Source organism: Colias philodice, chromosome 9 (genome assembly GCF_061535455.1).
Source record: "Colias philodice isolate Cphi_HAF_F1 chromosome 9, ilColPhil1 Martin Lab GWU primary, whole genome shotgun sequence".
Lineage (NCBI taxonomy): Eukaryota > Metazoa > Arthropoda > Insecta > Lepidoptera > Pieridae > Colias > Colias philodice.
In genome coordinates this window covers 8,595,926-8,623,874 of record NC_143094.1, presented here as the reverse complement: position 1 = coordinate 8,623,874, position 27,949 = coordinate 8,595,926, and the positions used below count along the sequence as shown (strand labels likewise).

The window sequence follows — 27,949 nt, the reverse complement described above, 5'->3', positions numbered from 1 at the left end:
GGTACCGCTCGGCCTCGCACCATCCATCACGGCTGCCGATCACAACCTCTAACACAACAAAAACCTACCGCGAAAACGCTACACAGTTCACATATTACGATTTTTAAACAAAACGATAGACACTGAACACGATTCGTAAAACGATACGTCGCGTGTGACGAGAGTTAAAGACTTTTGTTGTGTCATGTGAGATTGTGCAAAAGCTGTATTGCATTCGAGGTTTTAAGAGCGGTAAGTTCGAACACGATATATTTTATTTAATGCAATAAAATAGATATTGAACACGCCGAAGGCCAAAGCTTAGACCTTGAACAGTAGCGCACAGCATGACAAGTCATTGTATGTAGTAAACACGTCGTAACGATAGCTGATAAGAGATTAAAATCTCTTTTCGTAGGCTTTAAGCAAAAGCAATGAATTACATACTGCAGGATTACAATCTATAATATAGTATTTGGCCTTGGAAGGTCACGAAAGCGGATTCCATAAATATTATATAAACATAATTTTATTCATAAAATAAGGGCCCAGTCTAAATAATAAACAAATAAAAATTATAGTATAAACAATTTATTTAATATTTTCTAATTTATATAATAGCGACGTGATGTTCATAGAGGAATAACGTCTACGGAGTCTACGCTGCTACTATCGTAGACATTCGTAGCACTATCTTACTATTACTATTAGTACTTTAAGCTACATTAAACGCTTAGAAATATGAGGCCACGTTTGGGATACTACTATATCTGTTAATACCAAGCCGTTTTAAACTTAAATAGATTTACATATTAGGTATAACCTTGAGAATGAATGAAATGCACGTATATTAATTTTATTCATAATTTTTACAGAAATATTTTCATAAACAGGGATGAGGAAATTGTATACGGTATTAATTATCTACCATTCATAGTACGTAAGAGAAGAAAATGATTTCGATACCGTTTTCCTTAAGCTTTTTTGTGCCAATCATTGGATTTCACTTTGTTTTTATAGTCAAATATCCTAACGGATAATTCTGTATTGAGCTTTCTGAAAATATGATTATCTTACTGCAGAGAGACTGCTACGAGCAAGCGATGAGCGGCCGCGCGGCTTTTCATAAAATTTGTTCAGAAAATTTTGTGTAATTTAAAGTTATGACTAAGCTTCTGGTAGCAGATGCATATTGAGAACACTACTTATTTTATAGTAGCTTTGAACTTCATCGTTACAATTAGAACAATGATAAACAATCATATTCACTATTGTTAAAGGGTTTAAGAACGACAAGCATGTTGCTATAATTTGTTTAAATTATTATGCAGTAACATCTTGATAAGTTTATGACTGTAATGATTGCATTCTGACAAGCAAGACATGAGGCAAATCAATGCGTGTTAGAAATCTTATGTATGTTTGGAGTAAGACTGGATTGTTGGTGAATATTAAAATATTTTAAAACAAAATAAAAACTGACCTTGTCGTGATGAAATTTTGTCACTAAAGTAAACGGTGTTTTATCATGCAACCTGAGAATTATATTTTAAATCCCACTTTTATTTTAGCCATAATGTAATATGTTATAATGTTATGAATACAGAAATCTCATTTCCAGGAGATTTCTTCGCGTTGTATTCCATCCGCATCCGAGATTCTGATAAAAAATCTAAAAACTAGATTATATCTTCTACTCTTAGTTGAATAGATTGGATTATGGAATGAATTCCCTTCTTTTATAAATATAGTTATAAAAAGCGCTCATGGCAATTTTTTGGGTTAAGGCTAGTTTGTAGAGGTTAACACGTTCACTGCGGCACCTAAAATGCCAAACTTACCGTTGTTGCGGCATGTCTTCCATACTTCACATCGGCAAGTTCACCACTGTGCGTCATGAGCCATTTTTATCACATCGCACCTTCTGACTTTGAAGGTTAATAATTTCATGAAATATTAATAAAAAGTTTGACTCAATAGTTTAAAAGATATGAGGGAAAATGTAAACCCCTGATTTTGTGAAAAATTATTTGCCATCCCGCACTGCGTTGATACGGCATGTTTACAGTAATAGCGATGGGAAACACTGTAAAATAAAACATCGATATCGATATAAATCAATTTTGTATATTTCAGTCTGTTTGTTAACAGATAACGAGATCGTCGATACAAAAAAAAAAAAACACTGTTCGGTTTTTTATTAATTACGTTCACGACTAAGATGTCACTTATTACATTGTGTGCTTCAATCAGTAATAAAACAGATTCAATAGAGGAAAGACGTTTCATTTCAACACAAAAACACAGTTTATGCAAAAACGATCCTTATTGCCGCAACATATGGTCGCATTCGTACCGGATTATCTGAGCTACAATCGAAGAACAAAAGAAGCACCCGTGCAATTGATCGCGATAAGACGCTCTTTATACAGCGTTATTTGTTACGAAGTTGTTATTGAAAGATAATATTTATGATGGCGAATAATAATACGGAACAAATCATACGTGTTTTGGAAAGTACGGCAGAACTCATCAAAAAAACGCAAATTAACATATCTAAGTGTCCTAAACAAAGACTATCCAAAGGATATATACAATCGAGAATTAAACATTTGGAGGATTATTGGCAAACCTTTCAAAGCGCACACTTAGATTTAGTTAAGATAACGCCGCGGGAACAAAAGGCGCTTTTACCATACTTCGTCAACGAAGAATTTTACATTCACGAGGACCTTTATTTATGCATACTCGCTGATTTGAAGGATAAATTATTGAACATGGAATCCACTGCATCAGCCCTGGAGTCCAGCCAGGACAGCACCGTGGTACACATCAACGATCGAGTGAGGTTGCCGCGGATTGAGTTACCTACGTTCGCCGGGAGCTATGAGGAATGGCCGACATTCAATGATTTATACCTAAGTTTAGTGCACAACAACAGTACGCTGTCCGAGGTACAAAAACTACATTATCTTAAGTCCAGTGTATCAGGCGAGGCAGAAAGTTTATTACGTAATATTAGAATTACCGATGCTAATTATACACAGGCTTGGGAAACATTAAAATTAAGGTACGGAAATAAACGTTTAATTGTCAACTCTTTATTAAAAAGACTTTTTTCTCAGAAAAAATGTATGTCGCAAACTGCTTCACAGTTAAAATCATTATTAGATACTACTAATGAAGTTTTAAATAGTCTTGAAAATTTAAATGTATCCATCGACTCTTGGGATCCGATTATAATATTTCTTGTAGTGCAGAAGTTAGACCCAGAGTCTCATAAAGCGTGGGAGGAATTTGCGTACACAAAAATTGAAGAGTTACCGAAGTGGTTAGATTTAAAACAGTATTTGGAGTCTAAATTTCGTACATTAGAATTAATTACACCGCCTGTAAGGTCCACTAAAGAACGCGTTTTTCATGTAGGTACGTCCGTGAATTCTGTGAAATGTAATTGTATAATGTGTAATGAGAATCATAATCTGTGTAAATGTAAATCTTTTGCTAAACTGAATTGTAATGAACGTGTTGAATATGTAAAAAGTAAGAAATTGTGTTTTAACTGTTTGGCCCCAGGTCATTCGGCATTTAAATGTCGTATACCTTTGTCGTGTCACATATGTAAAAAGCGTCATCATTCTCTTCTACACCGATCAAATATAGGTACAGATTCGTCGGTATCCGAGATTACTACACAACCGTCGACATCAATGCGGACCGATGTAGATGAGAAGAAGGTGCATACTACAATGACGTCTTTACATAGTCAAGGAGATGGTGAACATAAGGTAAGTCTCTTGGCAACTGCGGTAGTAGTCATTAAAGGTGAAAATGGACACACTACTACTCTTAAGGCACTAATAGATTCAGGGTCACAGGCATGTTTTGTTACTCAACGAGTTGCACAAGTCTTAAAGTTACAGCTCAAGCCGGTTAATATGGTAGTTACTGGCATGGAGTCTTTGAAGGTACATGTAAAGAATGAAGTCAAAGTAAATATTTTGTCTCGGTGGGAACCTAAGTTTGAGTTACCAGTACATGCCTACGTGATGTCAAAGTATTTAAAAATAAACTTACCTTCGAGAAATAGTATTAAACATGAGCTTGTACACTTTAACAATTTAAATTTAGCAGATCCAAACTTTTATGAGTCAGGTTGTATGGATCTTTTATTAGGTGTAAATGAATACACAAAAATTCTACAAGAAGGTTTAATCAAGGGTCCCTCAGGTACTATATATGCTCAAAATACCAACCTGGGCTGGATCATTATGGGTGGAATTAATATGAAAGTTAACACTATACATAAGTCTTTAATGGTTACAAATTTAACTAGTGATTCAAATATTAATGACTTACTTAATACTATATGGGAGATAGATATTGATACAAATAGAAAGTTAACTAAAGAAGAACAACTATGTGAAAATATATATGAAAGGACACATGAGAGAGATAGTAATGGAAAATATATAGTTACATTACCTTTTAAAACTGAAAAGCTGCTTTCACCTGAAGGAAACACGAGAGAAGTAGCTGTAAGAAGATTGTTGCAATTAGAAAGAAGATTTAAAAGAGATCCAGATCTGAAAAATGAATACCTGAAAGTTATAGAAGAATACAAAGAATTACAACATATTGAAGAAGTACCTGAAAAGGAAATAAATAAAAAGGCAGTTTACTTACCCCACCACGCCGTTGTACGCCAAGATAAGGAGACCACGAAGACTCGAGTTGTGTTCGACGCTTCCTGTAAAGGTACTAACAACATATCATTAAATGATGAACTCTTAACTGGTCCAGTATTGCAAGAAGATCTTAGAAACATTATTATGAGGTGGAGAACTCATAAAATCTGTTTCGTATCGGATATTCAGAAAATGTACAGAATGATATGGATGAATAGGAATGACGTGGACTACCAAAGAATAGTCTGGCGAAATGATCCAACTGAAAATATACAAGATATGAGATTACTTACCGTCACTTTCGGCACAGCATCCGCTCCATACCTAGCTGTAAGAACACTTAAACAACTTGCTGCTGATGAAGGTCATCATTTTCCTGAAGCTGCTAGAATATTAAATGAAGATTTTTACGTAGACGATTGCATGTCTGGTGGTGATAATTTAGAAAAATGTATTCAACTAAGAAAAGATTTGACGGAACTATTGCGAAGAGGAGGTTTTGATCTTAAAAAGTGGTCGTCTAATAGTGCAGAATTTTTACAATCTTTAGAAGCAAATGATAGATCTACAAAGGCGCATTTAGATATTAAATTGGATGGTATTGTCAAGGCATTGGGTGTTCAATGGAATTTGGGAACGGATCGATTCGAATATAATTTTAGTTTAGAATCGATAGATGACCATAACGTTATTATAACTAAACGCAATATTCTTTCTGATATACAAAAATTATTTGACCCATTGGGATGGATTGCACCTTGCATTGTTTTAGCTAAAATTTTAATGCAGAAGTTATGGCTTGAAAAAGCAAACTGGGATGAGGATCTTAATATTTTTATAAAAGAAGAGTGGAAGAATATTCGCAATGATCTCCAAAACATAAAGGATATTACTATAGATAGATGGCTTGGAACAGTAAATACAAATTTTGATACAATTGAAATTCATGGGTTTTCAGACGCTTCGACATTAGCTTATGCTGCAGTTGTTTACTGTCGTGTTAGAAATGATGATGGAACTTATAGTACAAGTCTAATTGCTGCAAGAACAAGGGTTGCACCACTTAAGACGATATCATTACCTAGACTTGAACTCTGTGGAGCTTTATTACTTTCTCAACTTTTGAAGCAAGTATCACAATCACTGCGTATACCAACATCCAAGGTTTTTGCTTGGACAGATTCATCAATTGTTATTGCTTGGCTATTTGATGAACCTTCAAGATGGAAAGCTTTCGTCGCAAATAGAGTAGTTGAGATAGTTTCTACAGTTAATAAGGAACAATGGTATCATGTCCAATCTCACGATAACCCAGCAGATATAGCTTCGCGAGGAATGCTTGCTATAAATCTTATAAACTGTGACATTTGGTGGAAAGGTCCCACGTGGTTAAGAAACGATGAACTACAACTAGAGAGACCAGAATTTATACAAAGTAATTTAGAAGAAAAGAAGATCCCTATTAATACAGTCACACTAGCAAATACTATACAAGATAAAATTTCATTGAAATTTGAAGAATTTGATACATTAAAAGAATTATTGAGAACAATAGCTTATTGTAAGAAATTTTTAAGGTTTAAAAAGAATAAAGAAGACATGAAAATAACAACTGAAGACATAGATGAGGCATTGAATACTTGTATAAAAATAGTACAAAGGGAAGAATTCGAAGAAGAAATGGATTCATTAGAAAAAGGACAACAGGTGAAGAAAATCAGCAAGATTAAGACACTAAATCCCTATTTGGATGAAGATGGAATTATCAAGGTGGGCGGAAGGTTAGGAAATGCAGACATAAGAGAAGACGTTAAACATCCCATAATTATCGGAAAGCAGAATTCTCTTATTCCTCTTATTGTTGCTGAAGCTCATATGAAGACACTGCATGGAGGTGTACAATTAATGATGTACGTTACCTTAAAAGAAAATATTGGATTGTTAGAGCAAAGGGTTTAATAAAAAAACACATTCATGGTTGTCTTATATGTGCTAAAGAAAACGCTAAGGCAAGGACTCAAATCATGGGGAACTTGCCTAGTGTTCGAATAAAACCTGCAAGAGCATTTCTTAGTTCTGGCGTAGACTTTTGCGGTCCAATTCAGATCTTAATGAACAGAGGAAGAGGCGCGAAGACCACAAAGGCCTATATCTCCATCTTTATATGCATGGTTACTAAGGCAATCCATTTGGAATTGGTTGGTGATTTAACATCACAAGCATTTATAGGTGCATTTAAAAGATTTTGTGCTCGAAGAGGAAGGTGTGCAAATTTATGGAGTGACCAAGGTCGTAACTTCATTGGTGCTGATAAGGAATTAAGGGAAGCCTGGGAAGAAGCGAAACTACAACTGCCCAATGATGTTGCTGACACTTTAGTTAACGATGGTACGCAATGGCACTTCATTCCAGCATACTCACCGAATTTCGGAGGACTCTGGGAGGACGGCGTTAAGTCTATTAAATTTCATCTGAAGCGCATTGTTAACAACAATTTAACGTTCGAGGAGATGTCTACAGTATTGTGTGACATCGAAGCCTGTCTTAATTCACGACCTTTGTGTCCTCTGAACTCAACTGATGATAATTTGAATCCACTTACTCCTGGACATTTTTTAATCGGGGAAGCACCTATCACTGTACCGCAACCAAATTTAGAATCTCTTAAATTAACACATTTATCTCGTTGGCAATATTGTCAAAAAATGTTAAATGATTTTTGGTGCCGTTGGCAAACTGAATATTTGACCAGTTTGCAACAGCGAACAAAATGGTTGAAGAAGAATGATGAATTTAAAGTAGGTGATGTTATTTTGATTAAACAACCTAATTTGCCACCTGGCAAATGGGCATTAGGGCGTATCACTGCCAAACACCCGGGGCCAGACGGTTTCACTAGGGTTTATAGTGTAAAAAGCGGTGATAGTATAATTAAAAGAAGTGTATCTAAATTATGTTATCTTCCTATCAATACAGATATCAATTAATCATTTAAAATACGCGAGTCAATTCATTTCGCATGTAATTGTTCTTTTGCTATGGTATATGTATGTGTATTTGATTAATTATAAAGTGTAAAATGTAAAACCTATCTGTATTGTTGTTATGTGTATAGGTACACCAATATTTAATATAAAACTGTCATAAAAATGTATAAAATTGTGTGTAAAGTAAAATATAAATAACAAAGCCTGCAACGTATGTGTATTTCATAAATTATTAAAAATTAAAGTAAAAGTTATAGTATTGTAAACAAATGTTCAATGTAATAAGTATATAACATTCACATTTAAGGTATATATTGATTTTTAAGGTGTTATATCTTGTTAATTCATACAGCATGCCGCTTTATTTGTAAGTTAAGGAGACTAGGTAATTTCATTGTTATTTGAAAGGACTAGTGTAGTCCTTTGGTGGGCGGTATGTTCGGTTTTTTATTAATTACGTTCACGACTAAGATGTCACTTATTACATTGTGTGCTTCAATCAGTAATAAAACAGATTCAATAGAGGAAAGACGTTTCATTTCAACACAAAAACACAGTTTATGCAAAAACGATCCTTATTGCCGCAACAAACACTTATAAAACAAGGTACTTGATAGAGTACTATCAGGAAATTGTTCAGTAACTTTTGTTTTAATTTGTTCAGTAACTATTGTTTTAATGTTTAATATTATTTTCACAACTGTCATCTCATTTTTGCATTTATGCTACGAAATAAAAGAAAGTAAAAAAACTAAAGCCTCTAAGGTATCATTGTCGTTTAAAAAAACTCAAAAGAAAAGTGCTTCGGTCCTGGTGCATCACTATGCGAGACTGACACGCGGCGCGCTCGCAGTACAGTGCGGCATGAGGTGCTTGTACATGGCAAAATATTTGACATGCCGCACACAAAAGAAATGGTTTCTTTTCTATGCGTTAGTCCAATATTTTGCCATACGATTTTTAAACGAAATTGAGTCCTACTTCAAACTGTGATCACAAAAATATATTTGTCTCTTTTCTAGTCATTGATTAACATATAAAAAACCTCGCCGCACCACGGTGAAAACTGCGATTTTGGGCGCCGCACTGTGGTGTAGTCGCTGATGGCCCGATACTGGACATGCCGCAGTGAACGTGTTAAATGCCACGTGTATAAAATACATTTTAAAGTTGTACAATTTTTGTTCAAAGTGGACTACGTCCCGCCAAAGTGTTGGTACAAACAAAAAACTCAACAGTAATTGATATGATAATAAAAAAATATTTCTTTTTTGAAATATATCTGCTAAAAAGATGTTTCTTTTGTGTTTGTGTTTAAATATAATATTCTATTCTCTCTACATTAGGCTCAGACTGCACCGTGGATGCAAATAATATAGTAATAAAGGTTTAGTGTTTGTTATTTGTATGAAAAATAAAACATTTACTCATAAATATCTTTTCTGGTATATTGTCAAAATAGGATATAATAAAAAGAACAAGGAAATTGGAGGGAAGGTAAACGTAATCAAATTAAGGAAAATCTTCCGAAAGTTTTTCCATCTCATTTTAATATTAACAGCATCAAGAGTATTTAATAAAGAACCTATTGAAGATGGCTTCTTTGTGTGAGTTCTTTTATTTACAACTAAACGTTTGACTTTATAGCACGTGTTTATTTAGGTTAATCGCAATGCTGAAAACTTGCCAAAAAGGTTCATATTTGTAAAAACTGTTTATTGTTTTAAAGTAGAAACATAAAATTCCAAGAGTGAAATAAATTGCAATTCCTTAGAAACTTTATAGACTTTTAGGTTTAATATTTCGTTGTAAAAAAAAGAATGTGTTAAAGAGAAATTTGTGAAGGAAGTGTTTATGTATTCAATATAAACAATGGTTCTTGGAATGATTGATTTAAGTGTCCTAGATATTTAGCAAGTATCATATGCCATCTATAGGTATGCAAAAATAGATTCTATCCAAATATATATTGTTAAATTAAATAGTGCAAAAAAAGAGCGTGTGTCAGCACACATGTCAGGAGTGGAACGTTTTATGGCAAGGTTCAAAGATACCATAATCATCGCCTTACTCCATGACGTGACGGTATTGCCATGACGCGACCTTGAAATTTTACTCTCAACGCGCCTAAAGAAGTTTCGCTTCGTTCTAATAAGAATGTTTGAAGGTAAGAGGAGAAGATACACATTATCTTACATATTTTTTTCTATAGAAACAATTCTTCGGGCTAAAACTAGATTTTGATAAGAATCTAACTATTTATTCAACTATGGCAGCGGAAAACAATATAGGGAAGAAAGCACTTTTTCTAGTTTACAAATCACATACAAATTTCGTATGCATACGTAAATAGTTTATTTAATTATACACCGTATTTCACGAAAAAGTGAAAAGCAAGGTTTTAGGAACGAAAAGGCTTTGTTACGAGCCGTAATTGTATTTTAGACCATGAAGTGTGGGCGTAAATATATGAGTCGTCAAACTCAAATTCAAACTCAAACATTTATTTATTCAATTAGACTTCTTATAGAAGCACTTTTGAAACGTCATTACATATTTTAAAATTTACCACCGATTCGGAAAGCAGTATCTACGGAGAAGAACCGACAAGAAACTCCATAGTTGCTCTTTTAAATCATGACAGTTTTACAATTTTACAAAATACATATTATGTAACATCATATATTATAATATCATATAGGTACTCGATTGATTTGAACTCGATTCAAAGAATATTACAGTTATTATTGTAGATAGTAGATCTTTTGATTAAAATCGAATGATACTATACATAAAAATATCGGTTTATTAGAATTACATGCTTCATTTTACTTTCAGAATGTATTATTAAACGTAGTAATAAAATAAGGAATTAAGCATCTGTTCTGACTTCTGTATAATTGACAAAGTAGGAAAACTATATGATTTATTGCGGGCAAAATGCCAGAAATTGAAACATTGTTGTTACTGATTAGCATAACTTGCGTAGAATTGAATAATATATTTAGTTACAGAAACAGAATTTGCGTTGCTAAATACTAACGTACCATAGCTACCCCTTTGCCGTCAATCATGATTATGAAGAATAATAATTACAAGCAACATTGAGTTTTCAATGTCGTGTTTGTATCAAATTGAGACGGTTATTTGCATTGTCTGCTTTTGGATTATAAACAGCATAGAAACATTCGCTTGGCATGCTTTGTTTTTGATAAACATGTTTTGTGTCATATCTTTAATTGAATTTGAATTTGATAAAATATTATATGTGAGTCTACCAATAATGAGATTTATAAAAGTTATCATTAATATCAAACGAACGCAATTTGAACAAAAACAATAGCATTTTATTTTTGGGCTTTGGTTCGCCCGGAGCTATCTGTCGATTAATATTTTTTCATCTTTAATATTCTTTTATTCAGAAAACTTTCCGTGTTCCTGGAATATCGCCACGTTATTCATAATTTGTTTGTGATAGACTATTATTTTAGTAGTTTGTGATATTTTATCGTTTAATTTATTCTATAATACTGACAATATTTATATGTATAAAGACTAGCCTTAACAAAACACAATTACAAATCGCTAAACTAAATAATTTGAATTGAAAAAAATTGTTTATATTATGCATACAAAGTTCCCCCATAATATTATCGTTTATAGAATTCCCAGCGTTCAGAGTCAGTTCCTGCGTTATAAAATATCTTAATATGTTAACGATCATACAATATGAATAAAATAATTAGCAGAAAAAGCGATTAGTTGGCAATTAGATTATTTTCATAATAAAGCAGTACCAGCGGTGATATGCCTCAGAAGCGACCTCAGTATACGCATGCAACATTGTTTCTTTCATAAATACCATAGTTAAACTTTGTATAGCCACGATAAAGTTTACATTTCGTGCACATTTCGCGATTTAATTTATATTCAGAAGCGTGTTCCCTAATTAGTTTTCACGGCGATATTTTAATTTTTAATGAAATTTTTCTATAACATACCAACTTAACTACAATCCTTACGAAACACGAAATTTTTGCCTTTATTCAAGTACGTTTGTGGTGCACTAAAATTCAAAATAAGTTTTTCTAATAGCCTATATATTTTCTGATGACGTTATTATCACAAAAGTCATTAAAAGCCTAATTATTGCTTAGTTTTTTTTTCTTTTTTGATAACAGCTTTAAGTATTTATTATCTATGTTCGAAATAAATAAATCAAGCTCTACATTTGAATATGACACAAATTAAAGACATGATTGAAATTTAACAGTTTAATTATTGAATGTTCAATTAAGAAACACGTACAGTAACTTCACATTGTATAAGTCAAGGAATTTTTACTCAGGCACTTCACAATGGAATAGACGATTCAAAGAGAATATTTTACATACATCGTCCCACGTAATGTTACTAAAATTTTGTACTTGTATAAGATTTTCAAGTTTACAGCTGCTCTGACTTTTTGAAGCGCAAGGAAAACTAAAACTCGGCCAAGTAAGATTTATTCATTTTTAAATGTAGACCGTAAAACTAGAATTGAAATGTTCACTGCGGGATATTTCTCTTTAAAAACAGTTGAGAGATATTCAAATGTTGAATAAATACTTTTTCAGAAACGCTTTTGGTCATTGTGAAATAGAAAAGATTCGCTTTTGATTTGTAAAATAAAGACAAATCATTATAATCCCTTTATCTATCTAACATGTATTTTACTCAATACATAAATTTGTAAACTATGTTCGAAAATTAATGAAACTAATGAAAAAATATTAAATTTTTAAAGCCAGTCCGTGCTTGTTAACTGAGCTTGTAATAAAATGTACATAAATCAGAGGGATCCGGGTTTTACAAAATTGTAAAATTCATGAATATGCTAAGGTGATATAGGTAGATTATGATGTATGTATGTCACATAAATATTCATTACCGTGACGTGTAGCACCAACTGTTAGAATTTTCTTTAAAAATTCAGGTGTACAGAGGGATACATAAAATTGTTAGAGCACTTGCGGAAATTGTGAAAGTCCTTGCTTTAACATGGTTACACGTGCTTACAGCTTATACAAGTTAATACTCCGGGTATGCTTATTTAACTTAAATTAAAATGGGTATAAATTAAAGCCCAGTGACCAATCTTAATATAATACAATACGTTATGCGATATTAAAAATTTAATTTATTTTTACAAATTAACAGATAAATAGGTATCGTCAATTTAGGTAGTACTGTATAATTGCAATAACCTAGACATTTAAAACTTTTTAAAGTTTCATGATACAAGGAAATTTGATTAATTTCGTAAGTAGAAGAAGTTTAGCGTGTTGGTAATTGTAGACAATTTGCGGGTTATATTTATTTTCATGAAGGACGGTAATGGCCACATTTACAGCATAAAGCGGTAGAACATCACGTGGTACATTTTTATTCGCCTTCGCATTATGACGGGCTTAGCTTATGAAACGAAATACTGCTGTAGAGCGCTTTCCATTTTCACAATTTGGCCGTGTATCGACGTAAGGGCGTGAGCTGAATTTTCCTACAGGCTTTGTTTTATGGCTTCCGTACTTTATGATAATAGGAATAAACCCGTCGCGGACGGAGTGGTGCTATTATGGTACCGTCTTATGTGTCTTGTAACGATCTATCTAATCGTGTTGTTGCATTACGTTACATCATTTTGCTTTTGAATATTTTATCAACGCGTCGCCCGCAGGTGTTGTGATCAATTTCGTATTAAGTTTACTGTGTATTGAATGTTAGTCTCAAAAAAATAGAGGTAAAAAAACTGTAACGTAATAAAATGACAAAGTAACCACGTTAGTTAGGATGTAATGTGGTTGAAAGGTATTTACTATCAAATGACTTTTACTATCAAATGACCTTATTTACTTAAACTCAAGCTTACACAGGTACGGAGACTATGCTGTGTATCAAATAACAAAAAAAAGAAGAAGTAATTACTGGAGGAAATTATTAAAATCATAACCCATAACATTCGTTTTTTTTCTAACATCTTCATGGTATTAAGGTGATGAATTAATTTTTCTAACATTTACGGCCCTTTTTAAACCTTCGTAATTTTTATATTATTAAAGTTGTCGTGATGAAAATTCTTGACAAGAAAGTTCAATAGTAACACAATACGTCTACCGTTTTAGAAACATGATTCCATGATATTTTCTCGATAGAAAAAAAATACAAAGTTCTCATTGTTATTTTTTTTTAATCTCTGGCATCTTCAAAATAACAAACGTAAAGTTACGACTTTTTGGATATTAACTATAAAATATACAACCTATACGTCTACCGTGTTAGAATTTTGAAATATGCAATGGTTTTGAAATAAACAAGAAATACTTGAAATTAGCGCCTGACCAGCCAATATAGCGAGAGCCGCCCTGTACCTTCCTACCCCGATCGCTGCACGAGTCATTCCCGCTACGGCCGTCACACGGGGAACTTGTGTCGCTCGCGCAATCGTAAAAAAGGGTGACAACACGATAAGACAAAATGAGACAAATGGGGACAATAAAGAAATTAAGAAGAAGAAACATAAAGGTTGGAGGAAAAAGAATGCTTACAATTGGAACAAATTAATGAAGTAAGTTGGTTTTATTTTAAATTTGATGATAATTGTATTATAGACGATGTTTGATATGTACCCCTGTTTTAAGTACATAACGAATGTGTAAGATTTTTTCATTTATAGCATAAATAATCTTTTCAGAAATCCGGAATCCAGAAGGAAAATAAACCCACTGATTGTTCACAATGTGAACCCACTCCTTCGTAAGTACCTTTATTCAGTCAAAAATGTATGTTATCAACGCTCTACTGGTTTTATCGCATGATTCCATTTTTAGCAAAAAGCAACAAAGTGCAAAGAAATAAAAAATCATGGTGAACTTAGTGGAAGTATGGTGGACGTAATATGGAATTATGGAACAGGAGCTCGTTGGAGTAGTATTATATTTTAAAAAAATACGAAAAAATTTCAAGAATTTCTTAGTAGGTGGTAGATAAGTATGTTGTATAAAGAATTTGATGTTGATATTTATTTCATTTATACTTACTACACCTGTGCGGGAAATTGCTTAGTACTAAAACCGGTTTATATTCATATTTACATAGTAATGTGAGTTTTCATTTCGAAAAATTTTGTGTAAGTATATTAAATTGAGTTCCTGGGTAATCTGGAAACACAATTGGGCCCGGAGGATGGCGCTGCAGTCACTCCTCCTAATCACATGAACCGATTTGGATGAATATTTGTGTGCACATTTCATTGTTGTGGGATGATTGGTTGATTCGTTTTCACATTAGCTAATATTATGTATTTTTGTTGTTAGAAAGTAAACTTAATTTAATGTTTATAATACATTATTATTGGTATAAATAAGCCAGTGTTCGTCTCACATTGCTGTACCTGCCTACCTATCCTACCAGGGCCTAACTTTGTTCTGGCTATTTTATTTTGATTATTTGTAATGAATAATTACAATTATAATAGAGTGCAAAAAATAAATACATGCGTCAATATATTTTGTGTTTTTTTTAAACAATTTTTTTATTTAAAAAAATATCATTCCGACCGCGGCTTTGCCCGCGTGGAATTAGGTTATACCGTGAATCCTGTTTTATCCCACAGAAGTGTTCAGTTCGGATAAAAAGTATCCTATGTGTAAATCCAGGCAATTAGCTATATTTTATCAAAATTGGTAATGTAGTCTTGACGTGATTAAGTAACAACTAACAAAAAAATATACAAATTATCATCCAAAGTTTCGCATCAGTTTTACTGTATTAGCGATATCTTCCACTCTTGACTTTGACTGAGAAGAATTAGGGTTTATAACTTCTTTCAGAAATAGTACCTTTCATTTCTGGGCATGATGTAATATCTACGTCAGCATCAAATTCTATCTAAATCAATTCAGAAGTCCGCGTAATTAGGTACCATTTCATTTTTTCAGAGTAACAATATTTTTTGTTATTTTAAAGATTATTTATAACCTGTATTATTTTGTAATAAAGTAAACATTACGAAATAATAATAATAAATAATTATTAATAATGTCTAAGTAGTTGTTAAAAAGAAGATAATTTTGTGTTTATAAGCAAGAAAATAAAACCAATAAATCAACAATTAAATATATGTATAACAATATTATAACTGTATGACGACTCCATACATGTTTGTCCCGAGTCGGCCAGCGGCAGCGCGGCGAGTATGCAAGAATGACTTCGCGCACACCCGCGTTCGCGATAGCGAGCTATTAGACTCCGCCCGCCAAGCAGTGGATTTTTTTTTGTGTATCGTCTTAAGAGCGACTTCTAACCATCACTTAATGTCCATTTATTTGGTAGCCGGGACATTAAACTCCCTTGGGCATTATTCAAATAAAACAAGTGATCCCCACGGGGTGTGGTAAAGAATATTTACATTTTAAAACTACTCTACAAACGTTGGTCGGTAAATAAAAACGACAACAACCGCTATTTTATGGCACAAAGGCTTGAGGCATTGAATGGAGATACAACAGAAAGCGACCTTTCGGAGCCTTTATGTGCTCAATGTCTTGGCCTTTTCTTTACAATACAACAGTATCTTGTCCACTGAGTTGAATCGAGTTACTCCTACACACTTACTGTCGTTAATTGTTGTTATATAATAATTATTGTCATAAATCTAGTATGACCTTTACTGAATAAAAATATTTTATTCAGTAAAGGTTTTTAGACACTTATTACAAAGACTTTTTTTCAAAAAGATGTTGTGTAGGAAGAAGTACAAGTATAAGGACGTATTTTTTGTACTCTTTGAGACGTGAAAAACTTAAGTTAAAATATTTTTTGTTGTTTTAAAATAATATTAACTCAATTATCAAAATATGCTACCATAAGTGCCTATTTTCATAACTCTATATTGTGCAGAGGGTCGTTTTATGATCGGTCGTAAAAAGAACCTCCGCGGTCCTATTTAATTTTTTAATTACATTACAATCTTGTTCTGTAAAGCCGTATAAAAGGAATGTGAATTATAAATTAAACAACTGTAGGCAGCGATTCAAGGAGAAAATAAGTTTATAGCTTTATTTTTGTTAAAGAACTTGTACAATAACAGTTAAATTGTTAAAAGTTTCATTAACTTCAGATTAAAAACAAAAACGTGTAATAAAATGTTGTGTAATAAATTAGTTTTAAACGTGTAATAAAATGTTGTTTTAACGTCATTCAAAGTTGTGACTATCGTTTGAGTAATTCTTAGATTTCTAGATATTCTCGAATCACGTTCGTAATCGATTTGGTAAATGTCTGATCGTTTTCAGTTTTAGCCGTCAAGGCTAGACCATCCCAAGCTGGCGCCTGGCCTTCGTGAAAATAGCGTTCCTGTAAGTCGTAAGCGTGACATACTAGTAAGCTAGGGAGGTATAAATACTTGGTGCATTGTTGCCTTGACCCGGCCTTCACCGGCGGCCATCGGACGCAGCGACATTAAAAACTCCAACATATTATATTTATTCAAGGTATTACGAGGGTCGCATTTACGTTCGATTTGCGGTGTATTGAAATGGAATGTGTTAGATGGAAATTGCTTCTAGCTTTGCAATATGTTATGTCACATAATATTATGTACACAATATCTTGCTTTAACATACCTGTATTGTAATGATTTAGTTATGTATGTACAATGTACATTATACAACGTTCATCATCGTGATACACATTTAAAATAAATGAAAAGGCATTTTAGTAGAAAAATATCGCCAACATTATTAAATAAACACCGAAAATAAAGGTGCTTTTCATTGCCAACAATTTAAGCCCCTCTACGAAGTTTGAGTTGCTTACTTTTTGTATTGACAAAGCTAATTTTCAATTCTATGTTCTTTTATCTTTTCCGTCTTGTGTTCTTTGATAGGAGTATCATTAGGGGTTGTTTACGCTTGCTTAGATTAAGTATAAATACAATTCACAGGTTGGGAATTAACGTAACCTTTTGTTTGATCTGATCTTTTGTTATCTGCCACAATGCGTATTCATAGATGATTAATAATACTTAGTGATTTAATGTACCGATACATTGTCCCCTATGATTCAGCCATATGTTACAAATGCAATTAATATTAACCACTGTAGAGGCTATATACATGTTGGGTAACCTATTTACCTGCCTGAATTAATACAACAAATTGGTTCGATAATGAATTTGATATATTAATGAATTTCCTTTAATTATTTAAAGCAATTTATGTTGAACCTATCTAGTCAGTAGATAGTAATTACAAACATTACGTAGTTGTGTAATGCGTATGCTAATAATAATTTAATTAATATACATATAATATGCTGGCAATCAAAGTCTTTAGAAAATATTTATCTTGGAGTTAGACTGTGTTATCGTGTAGTTTGTTACCTTTTATCTTACGTTTACATAATTTAATTTAAAATATCCTTGTTGTCTAGAGAGAAATATGAAAAACCTATTTTACTTTTTACATGGAATCATACAAGGGTATTATATCACATTAAATGGAATAAAAGTAAAATACGTAGAGCTATTTCTTTAACAAAAGCTTATAGGTGAATAAAAATTAAAAATGAAGGAAGCTTTGAGCTGCGAAGTTTGTGTATTCGTAAATGATAGCTTTTAGCTCGTTTAAGTTCGATTATAATATAATACAGTAGTTTTAAATTGAGAAAGGTTCTGTTACCAATAATATATTATGAGTAGTTAAAATGACAAGGAATGTTTTTTAAAGGGCAAAGAGAAACAAATACAGCATTATAATTAGCGTTTTAATTATTCAATTAGCACATTTTCACCAACTTTGTTTTCTGACATTGCTCACAAATATATAGACATGAGCGTTTACGTATATTATATTTCAATACAAAGAAAATATTCGGAATACCTTCTTGCTCTTTGTAATATAAATCACATACTAAATCATTAAAGTGCTATTTGACTTTAGTTTATTACAAAGTATGTGTAAGTCGTTATCGAGAATAAACTACAGTTCCTAGAAATGAAATATTATCGTTAATATTCATCCTGTTGCTCTATTGATTATTGCAATGTATTTATAGAACGATAGTTATATGTATTTTCTGTTATTGCAGGTACCGGTGAAAAGCGACAACGTATAATATGGTATGTAGTAAATATCCCACTGAGATCGTTTATGGAAGTTATTGCCCACTCTAGCACAATAAAACTGTTTATGTTCCGGTGGATTGTTTCCTAATTACATGTTGCATTTGGAAATAGTTATTTTCTATTTGGGTACTTATTTATATTGCAGTGAAATTTATCTGTAATGAGCACCTTGTTGTTGAATTTTGAGTTCCTGAATGTGACTTTTATATTGAATCGTAACTATATGGCTGTATATATCAATATAAAGATTCAATAGAGTAAGGCGACGATAGTTCGTGGAAAAAGACAATTTCCTTTTTCCATAAATGTAATTTACAGATAAAGGCTCCGGTAGTATATTAGCAAGGAATTGCCGGAACGCACAGCATGAGTATTTCTGGACGGTAGCCAACAGGCCTTAGCCTGTATTATTCATAATAAAGTGGGAAGTACCAGCATAGATGCTCATTATAAGAATATAAATGCGTTGTACATTTTCCCCATTTGTTGCTCCAGTTCTAAGTACAAAACTATTTTGCGCTCATTTATGTGTCAGTGGAATTAATGTTATGAGGCTTAAAAGGGGTTTAACTTTTGACTTGAGGATTATAAATTAATAGAATAAGAAAATATTTTACTTCTTTCTACATTAAGTATAAAATTTTAAGAATATTATCACTATAATGATGTATATTAAACGCTTGAAATACATTAAATATTCTTCAAAACTTTCTATGGTCTTCTTGGTTAAAATTTATGATTTTACGCAAAATATTTAGTAAGTAGTAAATAGCTACATGTCTTGATACATTTCTTGATTAAAATAAAATCCATTCTAAACTAAACAAGAACATTTCAGACATAATTTCAAGAAAGTATAATGAAATGTAGACGCTTGAAGCGTTAGAACCACCACGAGTGAGGATGTAGGGAGGGCACGACACAGAGAGCATGTCAGATGGGATCCCCATGGAGTCCCGTGGGCACCTGAGTCAGGGTGTGCCCAAATACCGGCCCGAGTACAGGAGCTGCTCGCAGTCGCTGCCACTGGATATTCTGTAAGTATACAATTGTCTATATAGGCATAATATATCTATAACTAAAATTTCTGGATATTTGAAAAGATAAAAGTAAAACACAATTATTCCATATACTAATCCATATTCCTATTATTTACGTAAAGATTGCAATAAGCATTATCTGCGAAACCTTCGCCCTCTGGCCTTTGAACAAATAACTCGCGATTTTGCGACGATCAAGTCCAATAACCAAAATATGTATTCTATTTCAGACATCACTCTCTCAAAACGCTATTCCACAACCATATTACAAACTTTTATAACTTGCTCGCTTTTTAGCACAAAATATACACAGATTAACATTTTATTATTATCGTAGATGGTTACCTCGTTCAGCGTTCCGACCAGCAGACGGCGAGCTGGCGGACTGCGTGTTGGTGGTCGGAGTGTCGCGGCCGAAGCTCGCCGCGGCCCTCCTGTCCGTCACGCTGCTGTCGCTCTTCCTGACCTTCCATGTCTTGTATGACAGCGCGCTTTATAGCATACAGGTAACTAAAGATTTAACAGTAGAGTAGTAGTTCTTGTATTAATGTGTAGGAGCATGTTGGTGGTCGGTGTTTTTTTTTTTTTTTTATGCTATAGGATAGCAAACGAGCAGACGCGTCGCCTAAAGTTGGTGTGTTGCGGCTAAAGCATACAAAGCATACAAGAAATAAGCAAATAGCTTTACTACTATCTACCCTATTTCTCGTATAAATATTGGTCATTGTGTACCTGTAAATAAAAAAATTATGGGTTAGATTGTGATTGTGTGATATATCAAATCAATAGTGCACAAAAATACCACGATTTTCTGCTGAGTAAAGATAGATTAACATTAATAATCGAGGATCTTCCCTTTTAGGAAATTTTACTACTTTAAACATAAATAACCTGTAAATTTGCTTCTAATTAATTGATAAGGTAGATCTGATCTAAATTATTCATATAGGTATAAGTTTAGTTAATGCCAATTACGGTAATGTATTATACAAGACGATATACATATATATTTTGCATAAAGTAGCCGTTTGAATATGATTTACCTGGAGATTGCATTAAACAGATGAAAGGGTCCTTCGGGACGAGCATGCGGATCATATTAACACCCTCCTTGTTTGAGAGAGGATCCTTCCGTTATATCAAACCATGTCAAAGAAAATTTACCTTTACTATATCCATACTAATATTATAAATGCGAAAGTAACTCTGTCTGTCTATCTGTTACTCAATCACGCCTTAACTACTGAACTAATTTGCATGAAATTTGGTATAGAGATATTTTGATACCCGAGAAAGGACATAGGCTACTTTTTACCCCGGGACATAGGATAGGTTTTATCCCGGAAATTCCACGGGAACGGGAACTATGCGGGTTTTTCTTTGACTGCGCGGGCGAAGCCTCGGGTGGAAAGCTAGTATATAATAAATGTCAAGAAGTAAGCCCAGCCCAACTTTCTTCTTAATAAAGTTTTGTTTGGTATCAAGAAATTCAATACTTTTGAGTCAATCATTACCTAATTACATGTGTAAGAGTTTTCACTAAAATGTATAATACACAATATCAAGATATTTCATCTCGTACTTTTTAATTTACAAAATTAATAAAAGTAAAAAAATACCAGATGTCAAGAATACTATAAAATATAAAGTAATAAGAGTAATTACGCCATAAATTTATGATAAGTCGTAAACCGTAATCTCAGTAAGTACACGAAACAATTTAATAGTCCCATTAACTTTTTCATAATGCAGCCCTTCTGAAGTAATTTAAAAATTAAATTTATAGGTATGAAACGCTTATAGTTCATGGTATATATTTCAATTTTATAGTACAATAAGATTTTTATAGGTTTTATTTTTAAGGTGTAATTTACTGCCTAGCTATTCTAACAATTTTGTGGAAAGTATCCATATGAAAGAAAGGGCAAAAGCACTCGAAAGTTGAGTTGTATATTTTCTTGAGTTGAAGGAGCTCGCTTACGGCCAAATTAGATGGATAACCTTTTGCATCGGTCCTTACGTTATTACATACATACAACATTTCATATTTTTTCATACCTTATACGCACATATTACGAGCGTTTATGCGACTAAAGTTTTGTCAAAAAATCTTCGTTTTGTTTTAATTGTGTTATACCTTCATGTCACTATTCACTACACGTGCAAAACGAATAGGATAGGCACTTTTAATATAGATTTTACGTATGTCGTTTGCCAAGCCCAAAACCACCACAATGACGTTGGAAAATAATTAAATTCTTGCTATTCAGATAGCATCAGCTCTGACTCACGATATAAAATAAGCTAATCTAATTCGTAATAAAATCTTTTACGGGTTATTTTTGCTTGAAGTCAAAATCAGTGTATGGCAGCCGTATCAGTTTATAGCCTCTTCGTTCAGGCTTCAAGTTAGAGTTGTTTTACGATATGTACGGTAGTAATATAGCGATACAAGAAGTTAGGTAATAAATCTTTGGCTATGCGTACAATCAGATGGAAAGTTTTTATATGGAAATCGTATTTTGTACAATGATAGATATTGCCAATTGTACGCGTTTTAGGTTATTTTTGTAATAGTAAAAAGTCAAAGGCAGGTTTTATACTGCTTTACACTAGTAAGAAAGCTAAATGAGTATTGAATAATTCATATCTTAATAGATCATTTACACGTAAACAAAAGAAACTATTCTATAAAAATAAAGACAAGACTTAAGCATCGAGACATTTAAATTAAAATCAGAAAACTCAGGCAAAAGTTACCCAAGTTTGTAAAAGACAAAACAATAGGACTCATCTCAGTCTCATAATAAAACATCGTTCTATTTGACTTAAATTAATTATTATTTAGCATTGTAATAAAACACAGTCTCCAAGGAACTATGAAAAAGTGTCCTCTTTTTAGAATACACACGTACAATCACCCTTTCAATTATGCCGGTTAAGTTTTACAAGGACCCTCAAGTCTCGACACATTTGTGGAGTGCTCGAATAAGTGGTGCAGAAATGTTGCAAGCACAAAGCGGACTCAATCGGAAGAATAATAGAGCTGACCCAGAACCGCAAGGATTTTTATCTCGACACCCTGTCTATTCAACGCTTTGATATTTGAAGAACACATTTCACGGAATGGATTATTTATTTGATTGTAGCATTGATTTGCAATTGTCGTTTTCCTGGGCTAAAGATTTAGATTTACAACTTCGCTAACTACTAGTAACTAGATTAATAAAAATAGGAGAAGTGTATTATCCTGTAATTATCGGCACTTCTGGCTTTTTACATAAGAATTATCTAATTCTTTTAATATGGTACTATTACCAAGAAAATTCTTATCCGATATAGTTAAACGTTGCCAGTATAAACACGTTTAAACGTATGCTTTGCAGACTTATTAGCAAACATGGGCTAATAACAGTATAGTTAGTTCTATATTCACAACTACTTCTAAGATTCTTCGAAGGAAAACTTTCACACAGTTATTAACTAGAAGCTTTTATCCTCGCACGAGTTACAAATAACTTGTTTCCTCTTGGTTAAACTTCCCCAACTTCTGCCGCCAGTAACGCTGAAAAATTAATTTTTAATGCAAAAATTTTACGAACGGTTCTATGGCGTGAGCGGAAAAAATTCTTATTCAAATCGGTTTGGCGCAGACGAGTTTTGAATTTGCTTTTTCATATTATTTTTATTATTATAGAACGAATATAATACAAGCCCGGTACCTTTTATATTCTTCTATAATGGTCTAAACACTTCTTTATATAATTTACAATGCAAGAACTTATTTGAAAAATGTTCACGAAAGTAAATATTTTTAACTAGGGCACTAAGAATTTCTAGCTGTGTATTTCCACAGGCGGCGAGTATAGCGTCAGCTGCCAGCGAGGGTCGTAAGATATTACAAAATCAAGAGGGCAGTCGGACGATAAGCCACCCTATGGCCTTAAGAAAACGGATCAAAACTCCTCGGACGCCACGACCTGCCCGAAGACTACCCCAGGTATCAACTTCTTGACACATATATTTCTAAGCTCATGTCTGGGAAGAGCTACTGATATCTATAAGAGAGTAACTGACTTTCTCCCTAATTACGTTGCAAGTTCCGTAAAATATTCCCGAGAAAAATGGTTCTACTTTTAAATATTTGCTTCAAAAGTTCAGTGTTTAAACACAAAATTTGCTAAATTTAAAAATTATGTCTCCTAAAAATTCTAGTATTTTGCTTTAAGGAGTAAATAAACACCGAACGAAACGGTTTAAAAATAACAACTGCAACTCTTTTCGACACCCACTCATTGCGGTTGTCTCCACTTGAGCTAATTACGGAATTTAAATATATTTTTAAATATTTTCCTCGTGCAGGCACTTATCATCGGAGTGCGCAAATGTGGAACCCGCGCTTTGCTCGAGATGTTGTATCTCCACCCAATGGTTCAAAAGGCATCAGGGGAAGTGCATTTCTTCGATCGTGACGAAAACTATGCTCTGGGTCTCGAATGGTATAGAAGTAAAATGCCTCTTTCATTTAAAGGGCAAATTACAATCGAGAAGAGTCCGAGTTACTTTGTAACACCTGAGGTAAATGTTTTTCAATGTTATTGTTACTTTAAGTTTCGACGTAAAGAATTACCAAATCTATATCTTGCTTACGATTATAAGTACTTAAACGATTCCTAAACATTTAAGAATCGATGTAGAGTTTTTAAAAGACAAAGCTCTCCGATTTTATGGAATATGTTACAAATTAATTACATATGGTCCGTACGTACCATTCTCTAAGGTTTATTTATTCTATACAATATATCTAGGTACCAGAACGTGTCCGAGCTATGAACTCCTCTGTCCGCCTACTGCTGATAGTGCGCGAGCCAGTGACTCGCGCGATCTCCGACTACACGCAGCTACGAAGCCGCGCTACGCCGTCTGCGCCCGCGCTATCATCTCCGGGCCACCCGCTGTCAGACGCTACCAAACCGTTTGAACATCTCGCGATATCACCGGATGGTTCTATCAATGTTGCATATCGGTAAGTATTTGTTGCTTTATAGCACTTTCTATTTTCCAAGACGATATTAGACAATATCATATTGAATCATTCATTTTTGAATAAAAAAATGGTATACTATAGCGTTGAATTAATTTAACACCTCTTTAATTTCTTTTACATAATTAATAATATTTTTATTTTAGGCCGATCGCAATATCTCTCTATCACGCATATTTGCATCGTTGGCTGGAAGTGTTCCCAAGGGAGCAAATCTTGGTGGTTAATGGCGATCAGTTGATTGAAGATCCTGTCCCGCAACTTCGTCGCATCGAGAAGTTTCTCGGTCTCGAACATAAAATTGGTAAATATGCCTTCAATCACTGCTTAGCTTCTAAAAGTATGCGTTGAAGTACCCAATTAATATGTTACGATGTTGTACAACAGGCAGGAAGAACTTCTACTTCAACGAAACAAAGGGATTTTATTGCTTACGCAACGATACGACGGATAAGTGCCTGCGGGAAACTAAAGGTCGGAAGCACCCCAGAGTGGATCCTGCAGTTGTAACGAAACTGCGCAAATTCTTCGTACAACACAATCAAAGGTTTTATGATCTCGTGGGCGAAGACCTCGGCTGGCCGGAGGATTAAGCCGACGAGCCCAATTATTATAAGAACGTCAAAAAGTCGTTGTGAATTGTGATGATACATATCAATGTAATTCTTACATATCAAAGTAAACATATCACTAGTCAATAAGAATTTTTAAAAATGTTTATGTATACATTTTAGCATATTGTAGTCTAAGCAATTTTAAAATATTGTAATATTTTATTTATACACAAAATTAAAATATTTATTTTATTTACAAAACCGTTACTATTGTTGGCTGTTTATAGTTTCATTGTTTTGTTGATTTCGTAAGTATATCGTATTTTATAATTGTTCTGGATTAGTAGTTTCGGTGTGGGAACAAAAATTTAAGGATCAAGTAAAAGATGACCTTTTTTGAATGCTTAAGTTCTTTTAGTGTTTTATACCGACTTATTAATAGGATTATAATACAGGCAATTTATAGTGTACTGATTTGATAAACCGTACCCATTGAAACCCTGAGCAATATATTTTTATATATAATTAAGTATTGTGTGCGATCCTTATACAACGTTTATTAGATTTACAGATATGAATTTACATGTTTGTGATGATTTTCTTTTAGAATTGATTAATTTAATAGTACTTAAGTAATTATAGCTTAGACCTACCTAATGATGATAATTCGTAAAAATGTGTGTACATTTCGCTTTCTCTTTAGATGTTGTAATTTCTGGTCGTGCAATGTGTCTTAATGTGATTTATTTATTAGTGTATGTGGTTTCCTACAGTCTTAAAAATTTGTCCAAATTCTATCAGGCCATAGGAGTTTTTACGGTAGCTATTTATAATGTTGTTGAGATCTTTGATTACGAGAATCTAGGGTTATTTCCAAAATATCTATGTGTCTATATACTGTTTTTTCGATGCTAACATACTTCATAGGATTTATTGACGTGTGAATGTATTATGAATCACGCTATAGCATACAAAACAGTACACGCTGATTTTATTAAATATATTTTTAAAAATAAAATGAATAATTCGACGCGGGTTTTAGAGTATTTCTATTTAAGTGTAACGTCCAAGACTGAAGAGTTAGTTAAGTCTAAGTAATGCCTATTTAGCATAAAATGTCCATAGGTAATTTGCGAGAAACAGGAAGAAGGAGGTATATCAGAGGGCATCTCGACACCGGACTCTAGACACGTAAGACCAAAAAGCACTCGAATTTCGAAAGCAGATATATTTCATTTTAGAAAATACGCTTGCAATCCAAACTTCACGATCAACGAATATTTGTATAATTTTAATCCTTTAGATCAAAACATAATGTAAGCACGCACGAAAGATACGATACATTGTGATTCAAATGTTTTTGATAGTTATAGTTAGTGAATAAAAATTATCAAAGATGACGACAGTCTACGTGGATAGGTACATTTTGCTGAAACTATGGCTGAAACTCTACTAACATTAATTACTGGTAATAAATCAAAACATAACTGCCTTGAAATTCAACTTTTGATCATATTACTTAAGCAAGTTTCTTTAAACTATATATTTTATTTATATTATCTTTTACAATAAAATGTCCTTTATAAAGAATTTTTACCTTTATCAAGACCACGATGACTGTATTAAGGCAGCTTATTAAGGTAAGGGACTGGCTCTCTTAACACAGGCTATGCCTAGCAAGAGAGCCAGAGCCTCATATTCAATATTGTACAATCATAAGGTGAAATAAAGATTTATTTTATATTTTAAAGATCTTGAAATATAAAAATAATTACATCCATTCATCGAAACCTATAAAACTACATAATATAGAAAATACAAAGAAAGATACAGACAGCACTTATGTAAATAATGTAAAGCACCATTTATAAATTATTACAAAATAAATTAAATCGGTAATTCAGTATTAGTAATTTATACACAATATAAATTATATACAAAAATTTACTAACTTATGTCTTATTATATCAAATACGAAGAAGACAAAAGGAACAAAAAATATTTATTTCCAAGCATTTTCCAAGCTATATTTTCACCAGAGTTTCAGCAAAATGTATTTATACAAGAATATCAAGCATATCAATACTTGAATTTGGTTAAGTTTGTAGGTTAAATTAAAATTTCTTTATCATGTTATATTATTTAAGTATAAAAAAGTTAACTTGGGTTAAGCTCTAATTCACTAGTTATTGATAGATATAATTTTAATCACTGTTAAATGTTGTGCACGTTCATATAATATTATGTAGTTAAATCTTATTAGGGCAATAATTTTGTACTTAGTTACGAATCGTTTCAATTCTTTTGTATGTCATCCTATTATAATAATTAGATATTAGTAAATTTTATTTAATTCATTGTTATTTATTTAAATATTTTAATTCTATTTATATAAAACTAAAACCATTTTTCCAAGTATTTCTAACCTTGTAAATATCTTCTAAATTTCTTTAAATAAGTTAATTGTACGTCTTCAATAAATATAAATAAAAA

The 27,949-nt window shown here is 32.7% G+C and overlaps 1 protein-coding gene across 1 annotated transcript; it reads left to right on the top strand.

Annotated features, from left to right (window-relative positions):
* Hs3st-A (Heparan sulfate 3-O sulfotransferase-A) lies at positions 1–27,767 on the top strand. Its single transcript, XM_089698639.1, has 9 exons — positions 1–231; positions 18,782–18,812; positions 19,657–19,855; positions 20,196–20,364; positions 23,715–23,858; positions 24,221–24,436; positions 24,667–24,884; positions 25,049–25,206; positions 25,290–27,767. The coding sequence occupies exons 3-9, from the start codon at positions 19,749–19,751 to the stop codon at positions 25,493–25,495; spliced, it is 1,218 nt and encodes a 405-aa protein (XP_089554765.1). The 5' UTR covers positions 1–231; positions 18,782–18,812; positions 19,657–19,748; the 3' UTR covers positions 25,496–27,767.
* Positions 27,768–27,949: the final 182 nt, after the last annotated feature.

Bases quoted from the DNA above. Each gene is read 5' to 3' on its own strand.
- Hs3st-A (XM_089698639.1), top strand. From the start codon at position 19,749: ATGTCAGATGGGATCCCCATGGAGTCCCGTGGGCACCTGAGTCAGGGT. The intron at 19,856-20,195 runs GTAAGTATACAA...TTATTATCGTAG, and splicing joins TCGCTGCCACTGGATATTCT to ATGGTTACCTCGTTCAGCGT. The intron at 20,365-23,714 runs GTAACTAAAGAT...GTATTTCCACAG, and splicing joins GCGCGCTTTATAGCATACAG to GCGGCGAGTATAGCGTCAGC.